This window comes from Dermochelys coriacea, chromosome 1 (assembly GCF_009764565.3).
Source record: "Dermochelys coriacea isolate rDerCor1 chromosome 1, rDerCor1.pri.v4, whole genome shotgun sequence".
Lineage (NCBI taxonomy): Eukaryota > Metazoa > Chordata > Testudines > Dermochelyidae > Dermochelys > Dermochelys coriacea.
Window position 1 is genome coordinate 259031354 of NC_050068.2, and position 17249 is coordinate 259048602.

General features: G+C 48.0%; 1 protein-coding gene across 1 annotated transcript; it reads left to right on the forward strand.

The window, feature by feature from the left end:
* The first annotated feature begins 6917 nt into the window (after positions 1-6917).
* Positions 6918-17158, forward strand: KDELR3 (KDEL endoplasmic reticulum protein retention receptor 3). Its single transcript, XM_038403141.2, has 5 exons — positions 6918-7502; positions 9770-9870; positions 11103-11261; positions 12009-12261; positions 16420-17158. Exons 1-5 carry the CDS (start codon positions 7412-7414, stop codon positions 16458-16460), a joined length of 645 nt encoding a protein of 214 aa, XP_038259069.1. The 5' UTR covers positions 6918-7411; the 3' UTR covers positions 16461-17158.
* Positions 17159-17249: the final 91 nt, after the last annotated feature.

A 17249-nucleotide genomic window follows, 5' to 3' on the forward strand; every position in this document is an offset into this window, starting at 1 on the left:
TTACCACATCATGATAAGGATAGGACCTGTGATGAAAAACTGTTCTCCAAAAAGTTACTACCCTCACCCCAGGAGGAGGGGAAAACAAGGCCCCCAAACTAGCAAATGGAGAGAAAATAAATAGAATAAAAAAAACTTCCAGTTTCAACTGCCAAATCCCAACTTCCTCTCCTTGTCACCCTGGCGACATGGCTTGCAGTCACCATGGAAACCCAAGGCATGGAGAGAGAGCATCATAGCAAAAGACAGTGGCAGTGTCTTGGATTATTTTGGGAGGCAAGGAGATACCTGGTGTGAGGCTTTCAAGCTTATTTAGTGGCAGGGAAGGAGGTGCGGGGGGAGAGGAGGTTTATTTTTAGGTATTCCCTCTTCATGTGCCAATTTTCTTTTTTTAAGAATTCCAAGTTTGGATGCCTCTTCCTTCTCCTCCGGGCCCTTCCTTCCTCACCTCCTCTCTCAGCCGTCTTGGTGGCATAGGGATCCCACAGCTGACAATCAGAGCACCCCTTGCTCACTTCCCAGCCTGCTCCTTTGCATCAAGGCCCAGCCAGTAACAGAGAAGAATGGATGCGGTGTTGCTGTCAAGGCATCTCCTCACTTGCCTCGGGGCATCCCTGCCACAATGCCACTCCGAGGCCATGACACCCAGTCAGTGCCACATCCATGGAATCCCTCCGACTGGCCCGTCCGTGCCAGCCCCATGAAGTCAGCAGGGTGCTCAGCCCCAGCAATGGGCACAACTCACCATTTGGGTGAGGGAGTGTCACTGGTGACCATCAGATCCTGTGAAGTCAGAGGTTAAAAAGAACAAGCCTCTGCCACAGGCAATGGCATTACCATTTCCCTTCTGCTTACTACTGTGAAGCTGTACCTCGTAAGAGGAACAGCTGTATTCAAAGAGCGCCAAAATGAGGGGAAAACACTGACAGCTCTTAAAAACAGCAAGACTGAGTTGGTATCAGAAAGCCAGGAAGGGATTGATGAGGACTGGGGTGAAACATGGCACCTCGAGACAGAGACAATTTATCACTATTCCATTGCCCTTGTCCTGATTAGTTTATTTATAGGCATCTGCTGCACTCATCTCACTGAAGTAGGAGAGCACCCTACGAGATTAGAGCTAGAATATGTCCCTCGGAAGGAAGAGCTTGCCTAGTAAGCTGATTTCCAGTCTAAGTGGGAGTGGGTAGTTGACTCAGTCTGTCTGAGGTGTCTTGTGCCTCGTCTTTTGGAGGCAATGCAAGCTTTGAACAGTTTGTCATAAGGCATGATTTAAAGGTAGAGATATTCAAGATCAGTATTCTGTAGGGCATCACTGAGTCACATAAATGTAGTCCTTCCCCTTAAAATGCCCTACTTTCCACATCACAAGCTCCAACATGATTTCTGTCGACCAAAATAAGCCCGCAGAATATAGCGGAGCAGGTAGAGAGGCAGTCATTGAGAAAACAGGGCCTAAGAAAAAGGACCTTGAACTGGACCCAGATTTTGGCACCACCACAGGGTGTGAAAGTCTGACGGGAGGAAGGCCCAATGCCTTTAGTGTCAGTCCAAGATGGAGTGTGTTACAATGGAGGAGACAAAGGCATGAGTCACTGTTGCTAGTCTGCATTGCACTGGAATAGGCAGAGTGATTCAGCTAGACAGAGGCGATACCAGGCACTTCTTGCCAATTTGCTGAGCATCTGGGAGAAGCGTGGAGAGGAGCAGGACCCTGAAACTGCATAATGATTTCACTAGAGGTCAGCCACTCTCAATGCAGGAATGAGAACCCTCTTTAGTCAGATCCACAGTGTTTTCCCTTTCCAATGACATCATTGTCATCTTGCCTGAGTCAGCATTTAGCCAGTTGCTCTTCATTCAGCCCCTCACAGGCACTGCCTCTCGAGGGGGACGGAGTGGACACGTTTGTTCACGGGGTACAGAACTGGGCACTGATGGCATCTTAGTTTGTAGTGTGTTCTGACAGTTTCCCCTTGTGGCTTCATACTGGTGTTGAATGAGACGATAGATTCCTGGGAACAGAAGCAGCTGCTATTAATTATTATTATTATTATTTATTTGTATTACTGTAGCACCATGACTCTCTGGGGTCTGTCTGAAACGGACAACCTACGCCCCCCAGGTCCTGCAGATGGGTGGACAAGACCTAATTCTCCACTAGGGCTGCCAAATGCTGTCAAAAGCTCTAGCAGAACTAACTTTGTTCTCTAACCATTGCCATGACTAGACCAGATGATCAGGGCCCTACCAAATTCATGGCCATGAAAAAAAAAACGCATCACGGACTGTGAAATCTGGTCTCCCCCCCCCCATGAAAGCAGCTCTTTTGTATGCTTTTATCCTATACGATACAGATTTCAAAGGGGAGACCAGTGTGTCTCAAATTGGGGGTCCTGATTCAAAAGGGAGCTGGGGTGTGTGGGTTGCAAGGTTATTTTGGGGGGGTTGCAGTATTGCCATCCTTACTTCTTCGCTGCCTTCAGAACTGGGCAGCCAGAGAGTGGTGGCTGTTAGCCAGGTGCCCAGCTCTGAAGGCAGCACCCTGTCAGCAGCAGCGCTGAAGTAAGGGTAGCAATACCATAATATGCCACCCCTACTTCTGCACTGCTGCCTTCAGAGCTGGGTGGCCAGAGAGTGGTGGCTGCTGACTGAAGGCCCTGCTCTGCAGGCAACAGCGCAGAAGTAAGGGTGGCAATACCATACCATGCCATCCTTCTACACTGCTGCTGGCAGTGGTGCTGCCTTCAGAGCTGGACTCCTGGCCAGCAGCTGCCACTCTCCAATGCCCAGATCTGAAGGCTGCGCTGCCACCAGCAGCAGTGCAGAAGTAAGGGTAGCAGCACTGCAACCTTCCCTACAATAACCTTGCGACACCCCCACCCCCACCACTCCTTTTTGGGTCAGGACTCCTACAATTACAACACTGCGAAATTTCAGATTTAAATAGCTGAAATCATGAAATTTACCATTTTTAATATCCTATGATGTGAAATTTACCAAAATGGCCCATGAATTTAGTAGAGCCCCATAGATGATCTATCAGTGCAAAGAGCACAGCCATGATGGCACATTCAGACCTAAAACCTGGCAGGAAGAGATCCACAATATCTGAGGCAGGCAGATAATGCTGGAGATTTTCCACCATGTCTTTCTCAATGACTTCCTTGGAGTGAAGGGCCCAAGCCCAGATAGTAGCAGGTGAGATCACTACTGCTGTTGGTTCCTTCAGCACAGGCAGACTGGTGCGTTTAGGGGCTGACAGCATCTGACTTCTCTCAGGGGGCACTGGTGATCTCTGAACAAAGTGGGCTCAGATACTCTGATGCTCATCAGTGGGGAAAAGTTAAGCCACCAACTTCAATGCTGTGTGGGCACGGGTGGGTTTCACTCCTTTACCTTGTGGCTGCCTCATTCACACAGACTGCCTATCCAGTCAGAGCAAGCTCTTGCGAAAGGAAATGCAATTGTAACCTGCCTATTCACGCTAGGCTGTGCTTCTGGAAAATTGAGGTGGGGGGGGGACAAAGAGAGGACTAGTGAGATAGAAATGGGGGAGGATATAAACCCTATTGAACTTATTCTGGACAAAAGAGGCAGGGTTGTCCTAGTTCAGATAACTGCACCTTCTAAGCAAGCACATTTATTCTTAAGGTGGAAGCATCACAGAGAAAAATGTATTAACAGTAAAAGAACCTACACACACACACACACACGCTAAAAGAGTTAGCAGAGGTCATCCCAACTCCAACCTTAGGCTCTGGTCAGCGTCAACCCTTCCAATCCAGGATTGGGCCACACCCTTTTGGACAGAAGGTCCTGTCCGTTTGCTGGATCAGAAAGTCCCGAGTCAGTTAAACTTGAGCTATTTATCCAAAAAGCCTTTGTCTGTTTGTCTCTGGAGAATCCAGTTTGAACTAGTACCTGTAAGGGTCCTCAGGAGGTAGTACCTCTCAGGTGGGGTTGCAACCTGCCTGGTTTGCCTTAATTACCATGTTTTAGTTCCTGGAGGAGCCATGGCAGCCCTTCCCCATGGAGTAGAACACCATTGTACATGAACCATTAATTTAAAGCAATGGACCCCAAAGAGACAAACTTAATTCAATAAGCTGTCCCGAGGATACGCAGGAAATTGCTGCATCTGTCACAGGGGTCTTGTCTGACAACATTATAGTGGTGCTGGGACATCCCTGACTTAGGTCAGAGAAAGCTAAACAAGCCACCGGATAGGCCAGTTCAGTGCTAATGACCATGCCTGCCCCACTGAAGGAAGATGTGTACATGGGAAGAGGCTATTATATTGTATAGGAGGGGAAAATGCTGTGTATGGCTGAGTGTGGGAGGGTCTAGCATCAGGGAGAGGGAAGCTCTGGGTGTGTCTGGAGGAGGGGCTTTTATATGGGAGAGAATGCATCCGATGAAGTGAGCTGTAGCTCACGAAAGCTTATGCTCTAATAAATTTGTTAGTCTCTAAGGTGCCACAAGTACTCCTTTTCTTTTTGCGAATACAGACTAACACGGCTGCTACTCTGAAACCTATATGGGAGAGAGCACTTACTGTGTCTGTGTGTGCACGCACACCCACGCTCACACAGCTACAAAAGAAAATGGAGCTCTCTCCGTGTGCGTGAGTATGGAGAGATGTGTTAAATGGCAGAGGGAAGCCTATGACCTCTTCTGTGATGCTCCCACTGGCATCCTTAGAGGATTTCCTAGCTATTCAAAGGGCAAGAGTTCCTCACAATCCCTTTCTTTACTGACTTATTCCCAACTCCACCCCACCCCACCCTCTTGTGGGTGATGCACTGAATTTAGAAAGGGGGAGCGCCCTGGCAAATACATCATGTCAGATTGGAGGGAGGTATCATGGGTTCCCCAGGGATCTGTTCTGAGTCTGGTGTTTAACATCTTTATTAATAACCTGGATGTACGAATAGAGAGCATACTGATCAAATTTGCAGATGACAATGCGGGGGGGTTGCCAACACTTTGGAGGATATTGCTAGAATTCAGAGGATCTTGATAAATTGGAGAACTGGGTGATAGACGACAAAATGAAATTCAACAAAGACAAATGTAAAGTGCTACATTTAGGGAAGAAAAAACAAATGTACAAATACAGACTGGGGGAAAATCTGGCTTGGCAGCAGCACTGCTAAGAAGAATCTAGGAGTTGTCGTAGATCACAGCCTCAACATGAGTCAGTTAGGTTGCAGTAACAGAGGCATAGCATGCAAGACACGGGAGGTGATAGTATTGCTCTACTAGGCGTTGGTTAGGCCTCAGCTGGAGTACTGTGTCCAATTTTGGTCACCAATGTGTAGAAAGGATGGAGAGAAACTGGAAAAGGCAAGCAACAAAGATGATCAAAGAGATGGAATGCAAGCCATATGAGCAAAGGCTGGAGGAATTGGGTAAATTCAGATTGGAAAAGAGGAGATTAAGGGGGGGGGGATATGATGGTGGTCTTCAAATACTTGAAAGGCTGCCATAAAGATGGAGAAAAGTTGTTCTGTCTTGCCACAGATGGCAAGACAAGAGGCCATGGGTTCACACTACAGCATAGCAGATTTAGATTAAATCTCAATGTTGTGTGGTATACACACCCCGTCCTCCTTTGGGGTGGGGTGGGGTTGTGATACCACTGTGGTTACAGTCTACCACACTTCCCTTGTGTTGAAAGTGGCACGGCCTAGCGGCCAGAGCCAATTACAGCGGCCCTCAGGCACCAGGAGGCATGGGCCTTCCGACTCCATTGGGCCCCAGCCCAGGGCCCCAACAGTGGCAGAGTGGTCCACCACCTGGTCAGGGGGGAATCCTACTGAAACACATTGACCTCATGCAGGTGGGAGATACCACTCGCTCACCCTCCCTGGGTGGCTTCCTAGCATTCTTCCTGAAGCTGTAGTCCATGGAGCATTGAGGTCTCCATGCTCCTCAGCGCAGGTAATTCCCTGGAGCTCTGTTGGCCAGAGATCTTTTCCAGTCCTAATCTCAGGATCCTGCAGGCAAGGACTCTGGCATCTGTTCAGCTGGAGCCTTTTCCAAAGGACCTTCCTCTCCAGCAGTCAGCCTAGAATGAGCTGGGCTGCTCCCTTTTATAATGAGGCAGCAGTTGGAGCATGCCCAGCACAATCTACGGCGTGGGACTTCCACCACCCATAGCATGGGGTTAACCTTTTCTTTGCCAGTGCAGGGTATGCACACCCTGTCACACTCAGGAAACACTTCCTAACTGTAAGAACAGTAGGACAATGGAACAGACGCCTAGGGAGGTTGTAGAAGCTCCTTCACTGGAGGTTTTCAAAAGGAGGCTGGATCACTGTCAGTCTTGAATGGTTTAGACAACAAATCCTACATCTTGGCAGTAGGTTAGACTAGATGACCCTTGCGGTCCCTTCTAACCCTGTGATTCTATGAGGTGCATCAGCACCAGGGCAGGAGGGGAAATGGATCAGGAGGTTTCAATGAGACACAACGAACAAACAAACAAACAACCAGGCATGTAACACTGCACTTGTCATCTTCTAAACACTCTGCCCACAAGTGACTAAAGAGACAAAATTGAGCAAAGGGGGATTATGCATGAATATCAAGAAATATTTCCCACCTGCGACCTCTGTTAGAGGGGGGAATCAGGCAAGACCCACCTCTGCAGGCCTTTAAAACGGGACTGAACAAAGCCCCAGGGACTATACTGCAGGAAACAACCTGCCCTGCTCAGACCAGGGCAGGAACATGATGCGACCTACTGGGTCTCTTCCATCGCTAAAGGCTCCATGCCTCTGACAAGGGCTGATCATTTCCATCTGCCTTTTCCCCTTTAAGGGCACTTCGGGTTGTAACTTGAGAAGACCAAGTGGGGAAAAAGAAAGAAAGAAAATAACTCGGCTGAGTTTCTCCCTCCTCCTCCTCCGCCCTTTCCATGCAGACAGCAGCCACGTCACCCAGCCTGCACTGGGACAGCGAAGCAAGCTCAGACTGGGAGGGACATTCTGGGGGACAATCCCCTACTTTGTACTGGCACACAGGGGAGGAAGAGGGCCGTCGGCAGATCATAGAGTAGGTAGAAATTGTGTCTGATAGAACAGAGATTAAATACACCAGGAGGAGGAGTGAGGGGACCAGTTTATTCTGGAGGTAAGAATATCACGGGAGAAAGTTTTTATACTAGGAAAGAGAGAGTTAACTCATCTGCCAGGAGACAGGAACAGGGGACTCCATACTCACAGAGAAAGAAAGTTTAATTGGGAGAGAGTTTAACTGATCCGGGATAGGAAAGGGAAAAGATTCACTGCAGAGTTTTACCAGGTAACAGAGAATCTCTTGGGAGAAACCAAGAGAACTCCCAAGCCTTCCCTCCTCTTCAAAACTGCACTGATTAATTTGCCACGGGGAAGTTCCTGGAGCAATGAATATATTCCGGATCCTAGGAGATGTCTCCCATTTGCTGGCTATGATCATATTGCTGATCAAGATCTGGAGATCCAAGTCCTGTGCTGGTGAGTTTCCCCCCCACAATTGTGTATGCATGTTTGTGTGTGTACATGGGTGCATGCTTGGGAAGGAGGGCCCCAGTTGGCTTTGGCTGTTAGAAAGAAGACAGTGTTGAGATGAGGCAGGGGAAGTGAGTGGGGAAAATCAATGGCTTTCAAGTTAGTGACACTCTGTGCCCTCCCTAACTGGGTTTATAGGGAGAATTAAATCTCCCTCTCGCCATTGCACCCACTCTGCCATCTCACTACCTCTTCCCCATCCTCCTCCTTCCCCACTTGTGGGTCCCCCACTTTTTTGGTGAGCTGCCCTGTTAGGACACTTACATACACACAAAGGGCCCAACAAAGCCATCCTGGCTCAATATTATTTCCATCAGAGGGCGGGACAGGGATATGATTGGGAGGAGGGTGTTGTGACGTGGCAAAAAGCATCAGCTTTTAGCACAGGTGCTTATCTTGGGATGGCAATAGCATGGAAGCTGTTATTGGGGGTGGAGAATGGCAGGGAGGGATTAGCAAGCGTGCCACTGTAAAAACCTTTCCAGGTGAAAGAAACAAAGAGAGGCTATGAGGCATCCCTGCTAAAGGGCAACTAAATTCCAGGTGTGTAACATTACAGGAGATAAATGGCTGTCCCTCTCCTTAGGCCACATCTGCTGGCCAGATGATGCAGAGGAGCTGTAATAATACTTTGCACCTTCTCAGCATCTCAAAGCACTTTTGGCACCTTAGAGACTAACAAATTTATTAGAGCATAAGCTTTCGTGAGCTACAGCTCACTTCATCGGATCCATGTAGCTGTAGCTCACGAAAGCTTATGCTCTAATAAATTTGTTAGTCTCTAAGGTGCCACAAGTCCTCTTTTTCTTTTTGCGAATACAGACTAACACGGCTGCTACTCTGAAACCTGTCAAAGCACTTTACAAACCTTCCTTTAGCCTCAACCCCCTGTGGAGAAGAAGGGGGGTTATCTTCATTTTATAAATGAGGAAACCCAGGCAGAAAGGGATGAAGTCATTTGGCCAAGGTCACCAAGTGAGTCAGTGACCCAGCTGGGAACAGAACTCAGCTGTAGGGTCCTTTCCCCTTCTCTAAGTGCTAGGCTATGGGAGCTAATAGGGAGATCCCCTGCCGAGCTGCTCTCTGCAAGGAGAAGCCATTGGTACCTAGCAGAGGGAACCGTTTTAATGTTCCCAATTTCTGAGTGATTTTTGGGTTGATGAAAGAGGCTGAACTGAGAGCCCCATCGCCTGGAGTCTTTTTTTCATTATCCTTCACAGCAGGGACATCATAGGTGGAAATAATGCCAGTTTCCCTCCCTACCCCAGCCTCTTCATCAGTGTACCTCAACTTTGCCCCAAGTTCACTGGTGACTGAAAGCTGTTACCATCTGTGGGCTGGGACCCAATCTCTCAGCCAGTTTGCTACCAAGGCAGACATTGCACAAAATATCATCAGAGAGAACAAGATGTAGGGGGAGAGAAGGGCATACTCAGGAGAACCAGGATTGAATGGGGCATGAAAAAGGACCATTGTCTCATCCCAGAGCTGTGCCCTGCAAGGCAAACCTGTGGCATGCTGAGGTGGTGTCAGAGGAATCCTGCACTGCCACTGCCCACGCAAGACCTGTTCTGTCAATCTGGCTTGTTTTACCCGTGCCAAGCTCACTTAACACAGCTCAAGATAAAACGGTTTTAAACATATTGGTTCTATTGCAACAAAATCCTCCCACCATCTCTTCTCCCTATTTATTCCATGTAACTCACCCCGGCACTGCTCTAGCACAAGGTGGTTAATGATGCTCTGAGTACTCCCCTAGTTCAGGAAAGATATAGGTCAGGGCAAAGTGGCCAGTCACTGGGCCATGAATGGCTCAGCCGACCATGAGCTCCAGCATGCTAGTTAGGCAGAGAGGGAAGACACGGTCTGGTAGAATATTAATGGCAATAGCTATTTACTGTCCAAATCAATTTTGCATTTTAGTTCAGTGAACTAATTTGACTGCACGTGTAGCTGCTTTCCCAGGTATCACAGGGGCAGCAAGTGGGGATCCCTCTCACTGGAAGGATTGGCTGACCACCCACTTTGTATAACAGCTATTGTCCTACAAACACAACAGAACCAGATAAAGCTGAAGGATTTTTTGTCCTGAACTGTTACTTAGCAGAGAAGATAAGGGGGCATGTGCTTGGGGAGTTTTCACCATCTGTGTGTGTCTCCAAACCTTTCCTCTCTTACCTGTCTTATCTCCCATTGCTTCCTCTGATGTGTAGGTATCTCCGGGAAGAGCCAGATCCTTTTCACCCTTGTTTTCACAACCCGCTATCTTGACCTGTTCACCACCTTCATCTCCGTCTATAATACTGTGATGAAGGTAACGGCAAGGAGACGCTGCAGGAGCCCCACTCAAGAAACCCCATAGGTTCCTCATTGTAGTTACTTGGGGGAGGTGATAGACCAGAGGTGGGCAAACTTTTTGGCCTGAGGGCCACATTGGGGTTGCGGAACTGTATGGAGGGCCAGGTAGGAAAGGCTGTGCCTCCCCAAACAGCCTGGTCTCCGCCCCTGACTTCCCCCCCTCAGGACCCCTGGCCCATCCAACCCCCCCTGCTCCTTGTCCTCTGACCACCACCCCCGGAACCCCACCCCCTATCCAACCCCCCCTGCTCCCTGACCACCCGCTCCAGCAACCGCCGCCCCACCCAACCCACCCTGCTCCCTGTCCCCTAATCACCCCCTCCCAGGACCCCCTGCCCCAACCTCCCCTCCGGGGCCCCACCCCCTAACCAACCACCCCTGTTCCCTGTCCTCTGATTGCCCCCCAGGAGTCCCTGACCCTTATCCAACTCCCCCGCTCCCTGCACCTTTACCATGCCATTCATAGCATCAGGACTGGCAGCCATGACATTGCGATGCCCGCGCAGCGAGCGGAGGCTGCAGGGGAGAGGGCAGAGCAGGGGTGGGGCTGGGGGCTAGCCTCCTCGGCTGGGAGCTCAGGGGCCGGGCAGGACGGTCCCACGGGCTGGATGTGGCCTGCAGTTTACCCACCTCTGTGACAGACATTCACCCAATCGGGATTTTAAATTTTGGAGGGAGCTTTCTACAAGACCCCCAAAATTACAGTAAACGTCCCTTTGGCAGGGAAGGGATAAAACTGTCCTTTAGATTGACTATTCCTCCATTGACCAGAGACAAACAATACCATAGTAGTGCCCCACTATTGCCTACCAAATCCAGAAGCAGGAGACCGGGATTCAAACCTGGGTGTCCTTCACAGTAGGAGTATTAATACCTTGGGGCACCAGGCCAACACCTCCTGTCAAGCCTAAAATAGCAAGAGAGACGACCTGGGTCTTCTACATGGCAGTACAGGAGCAATAACTCCTAGGGTCATGTGACATAGCCATTGCAGCATCCCCAGGAGGGAGAGCAGCAGAGATGGGAATCAATCCCGGGTCTTCCAGAGGGCAGTCCAGAGCGCTAACTTCCCTACCACCAGCAACTTAAAAGAAGGATTAGGCAAACAAGCAAGTCTCCACTTAAAAGGGACTGAAGACAATAGGATGCAAGACAAATGTCTTTCAAAAGAACTTTCCTCCTCTGCAGGTCATTTTCTTGGTGTGCGCCTACATCACAGTGTATATGATCTATGTGAAGTTCCAGAAAACATTTGACAGAGAGCATGACTCCTTCCGTCTGGAATTCCTCTTGGTCCCTGTCACAGGCTTGTCATTTCTGGAGAACCATAGCTTTACCCCCTTAGAGGTAAGGAAGCATAAAAACGGAAGGGATGGGATGGGGAAAAAGAAGGTGATAACCACTTAGTGAAAACTAGTTGGGATTTAGCATGATCAACGGAACATGGAAGTAAATTTGTGAAGAAAGGGGCCAGACTGGCAGTCTTTGGAGACAGACTCTTTGACAGACAAGACAAACAGCTGTTCAAGTTTCTGCAGCCTCATCTCACTTATGCCTCAGTCCTGACCTGGAGGTGCTACACCTATAGGTTCATTCTCCATGACTCAATTCAATTTTCGGTCTTTCAGCTACTACTACTAACAAGGAAACCAACGAGTATAGTGGTTTTCAGGATTGAGCCTCCCCCTTCACAAAGAAATGAATTGAGACTGGCACCTGCATTGAACAGGGCACATTTGATTAGGTAAAGGGCCATTAGGAACAGCTGAGTTATGTATTTAAAAACACACTCCTTCTCCCACCTAAAGATCTAAATGATTCAGAACCATCAAATTGGGCATTGTCAGCCTACGCAAACAGAGTAGCACTGTTACCCTCATCCTCCCTTTCTCCCTATTATTTGCTTTGCTTACTTGTTACTTCTGGTCTTAAAATAGGCTGAAAGCTCTTTGGGGAAGGGACAGTTTGTACCATGCATCAGCACAACCCCTGATTGTGCTGATGAGGCTCTGATTCCAGAGTGAAGCCTTTGAGGGCTACTGAAATTAATTGACCCATAAGATTCTCCTCTGAATTTTTTCCCTCTTCCCACAGATCCTCTGGACCTTCTCCATTTACTTGGAATCAGTGGCCATCCTTCCTCAGCTCTTCATGATCAGTAAGACAGGGGAGGCAGAGACCATCACAACCCACTACCTCTTCTTCCTGGGTCTCTATCGTGCGCTCTACCTTGCCAACTGGATCTGGCGCTACCACACAGAGAATTTCTATGACCAGATTGCTGTGGTTTCTGGGGTGGTACAGACCATCTTCTACTGTGATTTCTTCTATCTCTACGTCACTAAAGGTAGGTAGGGAGCTGGACTGAGGGTGAAAGCAGGAAGAAAAGGGGTATATTCAGCTCAGCTCCATAAGCAGGCTAGAGTGGGGATGGAAGTGAGGCATTTGACCATCTTCATAACTACTCTTAAAACAAGAGGTATTGTAGCAGACTGCATTTGTTTTCACCCCTCTTCAGACTTTCAATCTTTCAAGGGCTACAGTTACATACAAAATATTTAAAACATTATGGTTGCAAAGTCAAGCACCCAAAAAAAAAATCAGAAATGCCAGAATGAAGTTTGCTTGTGCAACCTAATTCAAACCTCTTGTGCAAATTCATTGCGACAGTCTTTAATTACATGAGCACATGCTCCTCCCGCCCCCTGCAGGACCTCTCCGAGTCAGTGCAAAAGGAGGGATAGTGCTCATTGAAAGAGCAACTATTCACTATTTTGTTTGCTTCTCCTCATATAGTACGTGGCTCCAGGCCCTATTTACAGTACACCAGTGGTCACCAACCTTTTCATGCACAAAACTTTTTGAATTTAAGTGCAACCCAGGATCTACCCTTCCCCTTCCCTGTGGCCCTACCGCTTCCCCAAATAACCTCTGCCCCACCTACTCCATTCCCCCCTCCCTCCATCATTCGCTGTCTACCACCCTCAGTCACTTTTACTGGACTGGGGAGAGGGGTTAGGATGCAGGCTCTGGGATGGGACCAAGGGGTTCGGAATGTGGGAGGGGGCTCCAGGCTGAGCCTGGGGCAGGGGTTTGGGGTATAGGAGGGGGTGAGGGGTGCAAGCTTTGGGAAGGAGTTTGGGTACAGGAGGGAGCTCCAGGCTGGGGCAGAGTGTTGGGGTGCAGGAAGGGGTGTGGATGGAGTGTGCGCTCCGGGAGGGGGCTCAGGGGTGGGGCAGGGAATTGAGGTGAGAGGGTTTGGGGTGTAGGCTTCTGCTGGGCGGCATTCACCTCCAGCAGCTCCCAATTGACTGTGCAGTAGGGCTAAGGCCAGCTCCCTGCCTTCCCCGGCCCCACACTGCTCCCAGAAGCAGCCAGCATGCCCATGGCCACTGGGGAGGGGGCACATGGTCTGTACGCTGCTCCTGCCCACAAGCACTGCCCCTGCAGCTCCCACTGGCTGCAGTTCCCCATTCCTGGCCAATGGGAGCTGTGAGGGTGGTGATTTCTGGGAGCAGTATGGGGCCAGGGCAGGCAGCAAGCCTGCCTTACCCCCACTGGACTTTTAGTGATCGACTGTCAGAGGCTCCAGAATGGACCAGTCGATCATGATCAACTGGTTAGTGACCACTGCTGTACTTTGTCCAATTCCTGCTCTGCATATGCAATTAATGTCCTCATGGACTTTTCTATGGTGTTCATTGCTGCAATATTTAAGTGCTTCACAAACATTATCTTCAACTCCCCTATGAGGGAGGCAAGTATCTCCATTTCAAACATGGGGAAAAGGAGGCACAGAAAGATTAAGTCCAAAATTGTTACATGTCCACTAATGTTGGGTTCCTACATGGAGATGCTTCTGGCCTGACTTTTCAAAGGACTGCATTTTTATAGAACATTATGTTCAGAGCAGAGCTAACACTGGCTTCAGTGGAGTTGTGAATGATGAATACTTTTGCAAAGCAGAACCAAAAGTCTCAAGCTGGGCTGATAATGAGAAACACAAGCAGTGGCCACCTGAAATGCAGTTTAAGTGGCCTGCCTGACATCACATAGGAACTCTGGCAGAGGCAGGGATAGAATCCAACTATCCAGGTGTCACTTAACTGCCTAAACCAGAAGACCATCCTTTCTCTTGCTCAAGTTTCTTGCCTGATTAATCATGTACCTTCCAAGTACTGCAACAAATGAAGCAGGGGTCCTGCAAGCCCACAGCCTCCTTCACAACCCTGGTTCCTTCCCAGAGTAGGTCCATCCTGTGTATTGAGGCAGGGGCCCTGTGGAAAAAGAATACCTATATGTGATCATGTAATTACAGACCATCACATAATGCATATGCACAAGGTGGGCAAATTAAAGTTGTATAGAGAACTAATTCAGGTATTTCTTAACTTTTGAGTGCTTGACTTTGCAAACTCAAGGTGTAGTTTCCTATGTTTTTTTTTTGGGGGGGGGAAGAGGGGAACCATGGAATCATGCTGACCCCTGTGTCATCAGCAAGGGAGAGACCTTTAAATCCACAGCAAATTCTGCCTCTTGTCATTTTATGAGGACAAGCCACTAGAGGGACGAGACACAGTGCCAGTGAGTTTCACAGCTATTTGTTAAACAGCAGAGGAACATTGAGACTCTCCAACGGTGGGTTCCACTCCAGGCTTTGGAAGAATGTATTCAGTGATTTCAGGCCCTTTTCACCATCCCCTCCTTCTGCCCGTTCCATTACAGCCTCTCTGTTCCCTACTGCAGTCTCTGCCCCCCTGTCTTGATTCCTCCACCCTCTCTTTCAATCAGGCTGTTTCTTCTTCACATTGTTCAGGTATCAGCAGAGAAAATACAAAAGCATAAGGCCAGGTCTACACTATAAACTGACATGGATATAACTATATTGCTCAGAGCTGTGAAAAACCCACCCCTTTGAGCAACAGTTATATGAACATAACCCATGGTGCTCACAGCACTATGTCAATAGGAGGGCTTTTCCTGTCGACATAGCTACTGCCTCTCACAGAGGTGGATTAACTACCTTGGCGTACATCTTCACTGAAGCACTACAGCAACACAGCTGCACCGTGACAACGTTTTAAATGTAGACTTGCCCTAAGAGAGTCTCCCATATCTCAGAGCAGAAACACCTCCCCAAAACTTTTAATTGCAGGGAAGGTCCTGCTCAGCTCCTGAGGAATGCCCAGTAGACTGAATCTTCAGAGAGTTTAACTGTAAAACTCTTACCAAGTCTCTACAGAGCATATGCAAACAGATTTTCAGACACTCAAACTCAAGTCAAATGTGGGTGGATTTTCATGGAAACAGCAAAAAGCACATCCCTTATACAAAGGCAACCAATGCTTTTGCCAATTTTCAAGTCCCTGCACCAAAACATGGAGACAGTAGAGATTCTCAATTAAACAGCTGCAAGAATGTGTTTTAAATTAAACACGGGCAAAACAATGCACTTTCTCCAAATCTCATTTTCAGAAATATTTGAAGCGTTTCCACTGAAATGTTCCCAAAAGTCAGCCTAAGGCACGGGAACCACCAGCTTGAATTAGTTTTGGAAATTTCTGAAAACAAGGTCTTTACAAAGGAAAAGGTGTTAGGCAATCTTCACCAAGTGTCGGCACCAGCTCTCCCTTTAATATATGCTATCACCACACTTGTACCTCGAGTGGAGGACAGCCAGCCACAATAATCCAATTTCATTGTCCAACTCAAGAATGAGATGGCAAACCCAAACTGATGCAGCACATTTAGACACAAGTGAAATACCTGGTCCTTGTGTTCTTCGCAGACACATTTTTTGGTAGAGTTCAGGCTGCAGTCCCAGGAGCACCACTCAGCGGTCCAAAGTGTGACCCCTGACCATGTATTACATGGTTTTTCACTAATTGAGAGAAATCAAGGATTTCATAAGTGAAGAGAGTGAACCCACACATGACCCAGATGGCTATGAAAGGAGATGAGGTTAATTTAGAATGACTCATTTTCATCAAGAGCATTCCTCCATTTCTAGGGCCCCCTGCCCATGTTGCAGCAGCTGTTTTCAACCAAGAACTGAATATGAATGACTCTCTCTTCCCAAAGCTCCTCAGTTTTCAACACATTAAAACTACTAAGCCTGCACAATTCTTCAAGACTCTGATGGTGACATCCAAGAACTTGGCAATAAAGGTCATATCCTCTGGTAGTGTTAGCATTTGGCACTAGAATCAGGACAAGGTATTTGGCTCTTGAAGATAAGCACGCTCTACAGTTGCCCTAGTGAATAAGGAACAAGCTGGTGTTCAGGATGCTCTGCCTGCACTAGTCCTGTGAGGCTTAAAAGCAACTCTCTCCCTAGCACACCTCTGCCACCAATAATCCCCTGGTGACACTCATTCTAATTATTGCGAGCTGTTAACCTTGCCAATGAATGTTATGCTTTAGAGAGCAGGCACAGGAACTTTACTGGGAAACAGTGAATTTCCTCAAGTTTCATTCACTATGCTTTCTTCCTCTCCTTGCACAGTTCTGAAGGGAAAGAAGCTAAGTCTCCCAATGCCAGTCTGAAAACAGCACCACACAACACAAGAAGTTCCTGCAGATGCAGTTCCAAGGTCACAGCTGCTTTCTTCTACCCCACCATCAACAAAAACGGCTCAGCTAAGAATCTCAACTCAGCGCCAGTAATATAGTGAGGCTTGGATGGCTGATAAGCTCTTGATCTGCTTAGGGCTTTTTCTTAAAACGTCTGCTAGTGTTTTTGCTTAAGTGAATTTTGTACTGGTGAATGGTTCTGGCTAGCGATTGAAGTCCTCTATTCTCATAGTAGATCCAGAAGTGCAAGCTTTATTCGCCCTCCTCTTTTCCTCCCCCCACCCACTTCCAAAATCTGCCTCAAACCTGACCCTTTAAGGGATCTCCTCAAGGAGTGAAAGTTGTTTCCACAGCCTATTTTTCAGTCTTTCAAAGATTGCCAGCTGTAAAACAGTTGCTCAGTTCTTAGCAAACAGGTACCCAAAACACCAAAAACCACCAGTCGATTTCATACTGGGAAACCAGTGGCAGACAGACCATTACAATTACTGCAATTTGTTTGCAGTGTTCTTGCAGCCATGTGATTACTGACACAAGCCAATATGAACTGGCAATCAAGATTCAGAGTAGCAGCCATGTTAGTCTGTATTCGCAAAAAAGAAAAGGAGTACTTGTGGCACCTTAAAGACTAACAAATTTATTTGAGCATAAGCTTTCGTGAGCTACAGCTCACTTCATCGGATGCATTTTCTAAGTCTCTAGTCTCTAAGGTGCCACAAGTACTCATTTTCTTTTTTGGCAATCAAGAGGTGCAAATGCCCA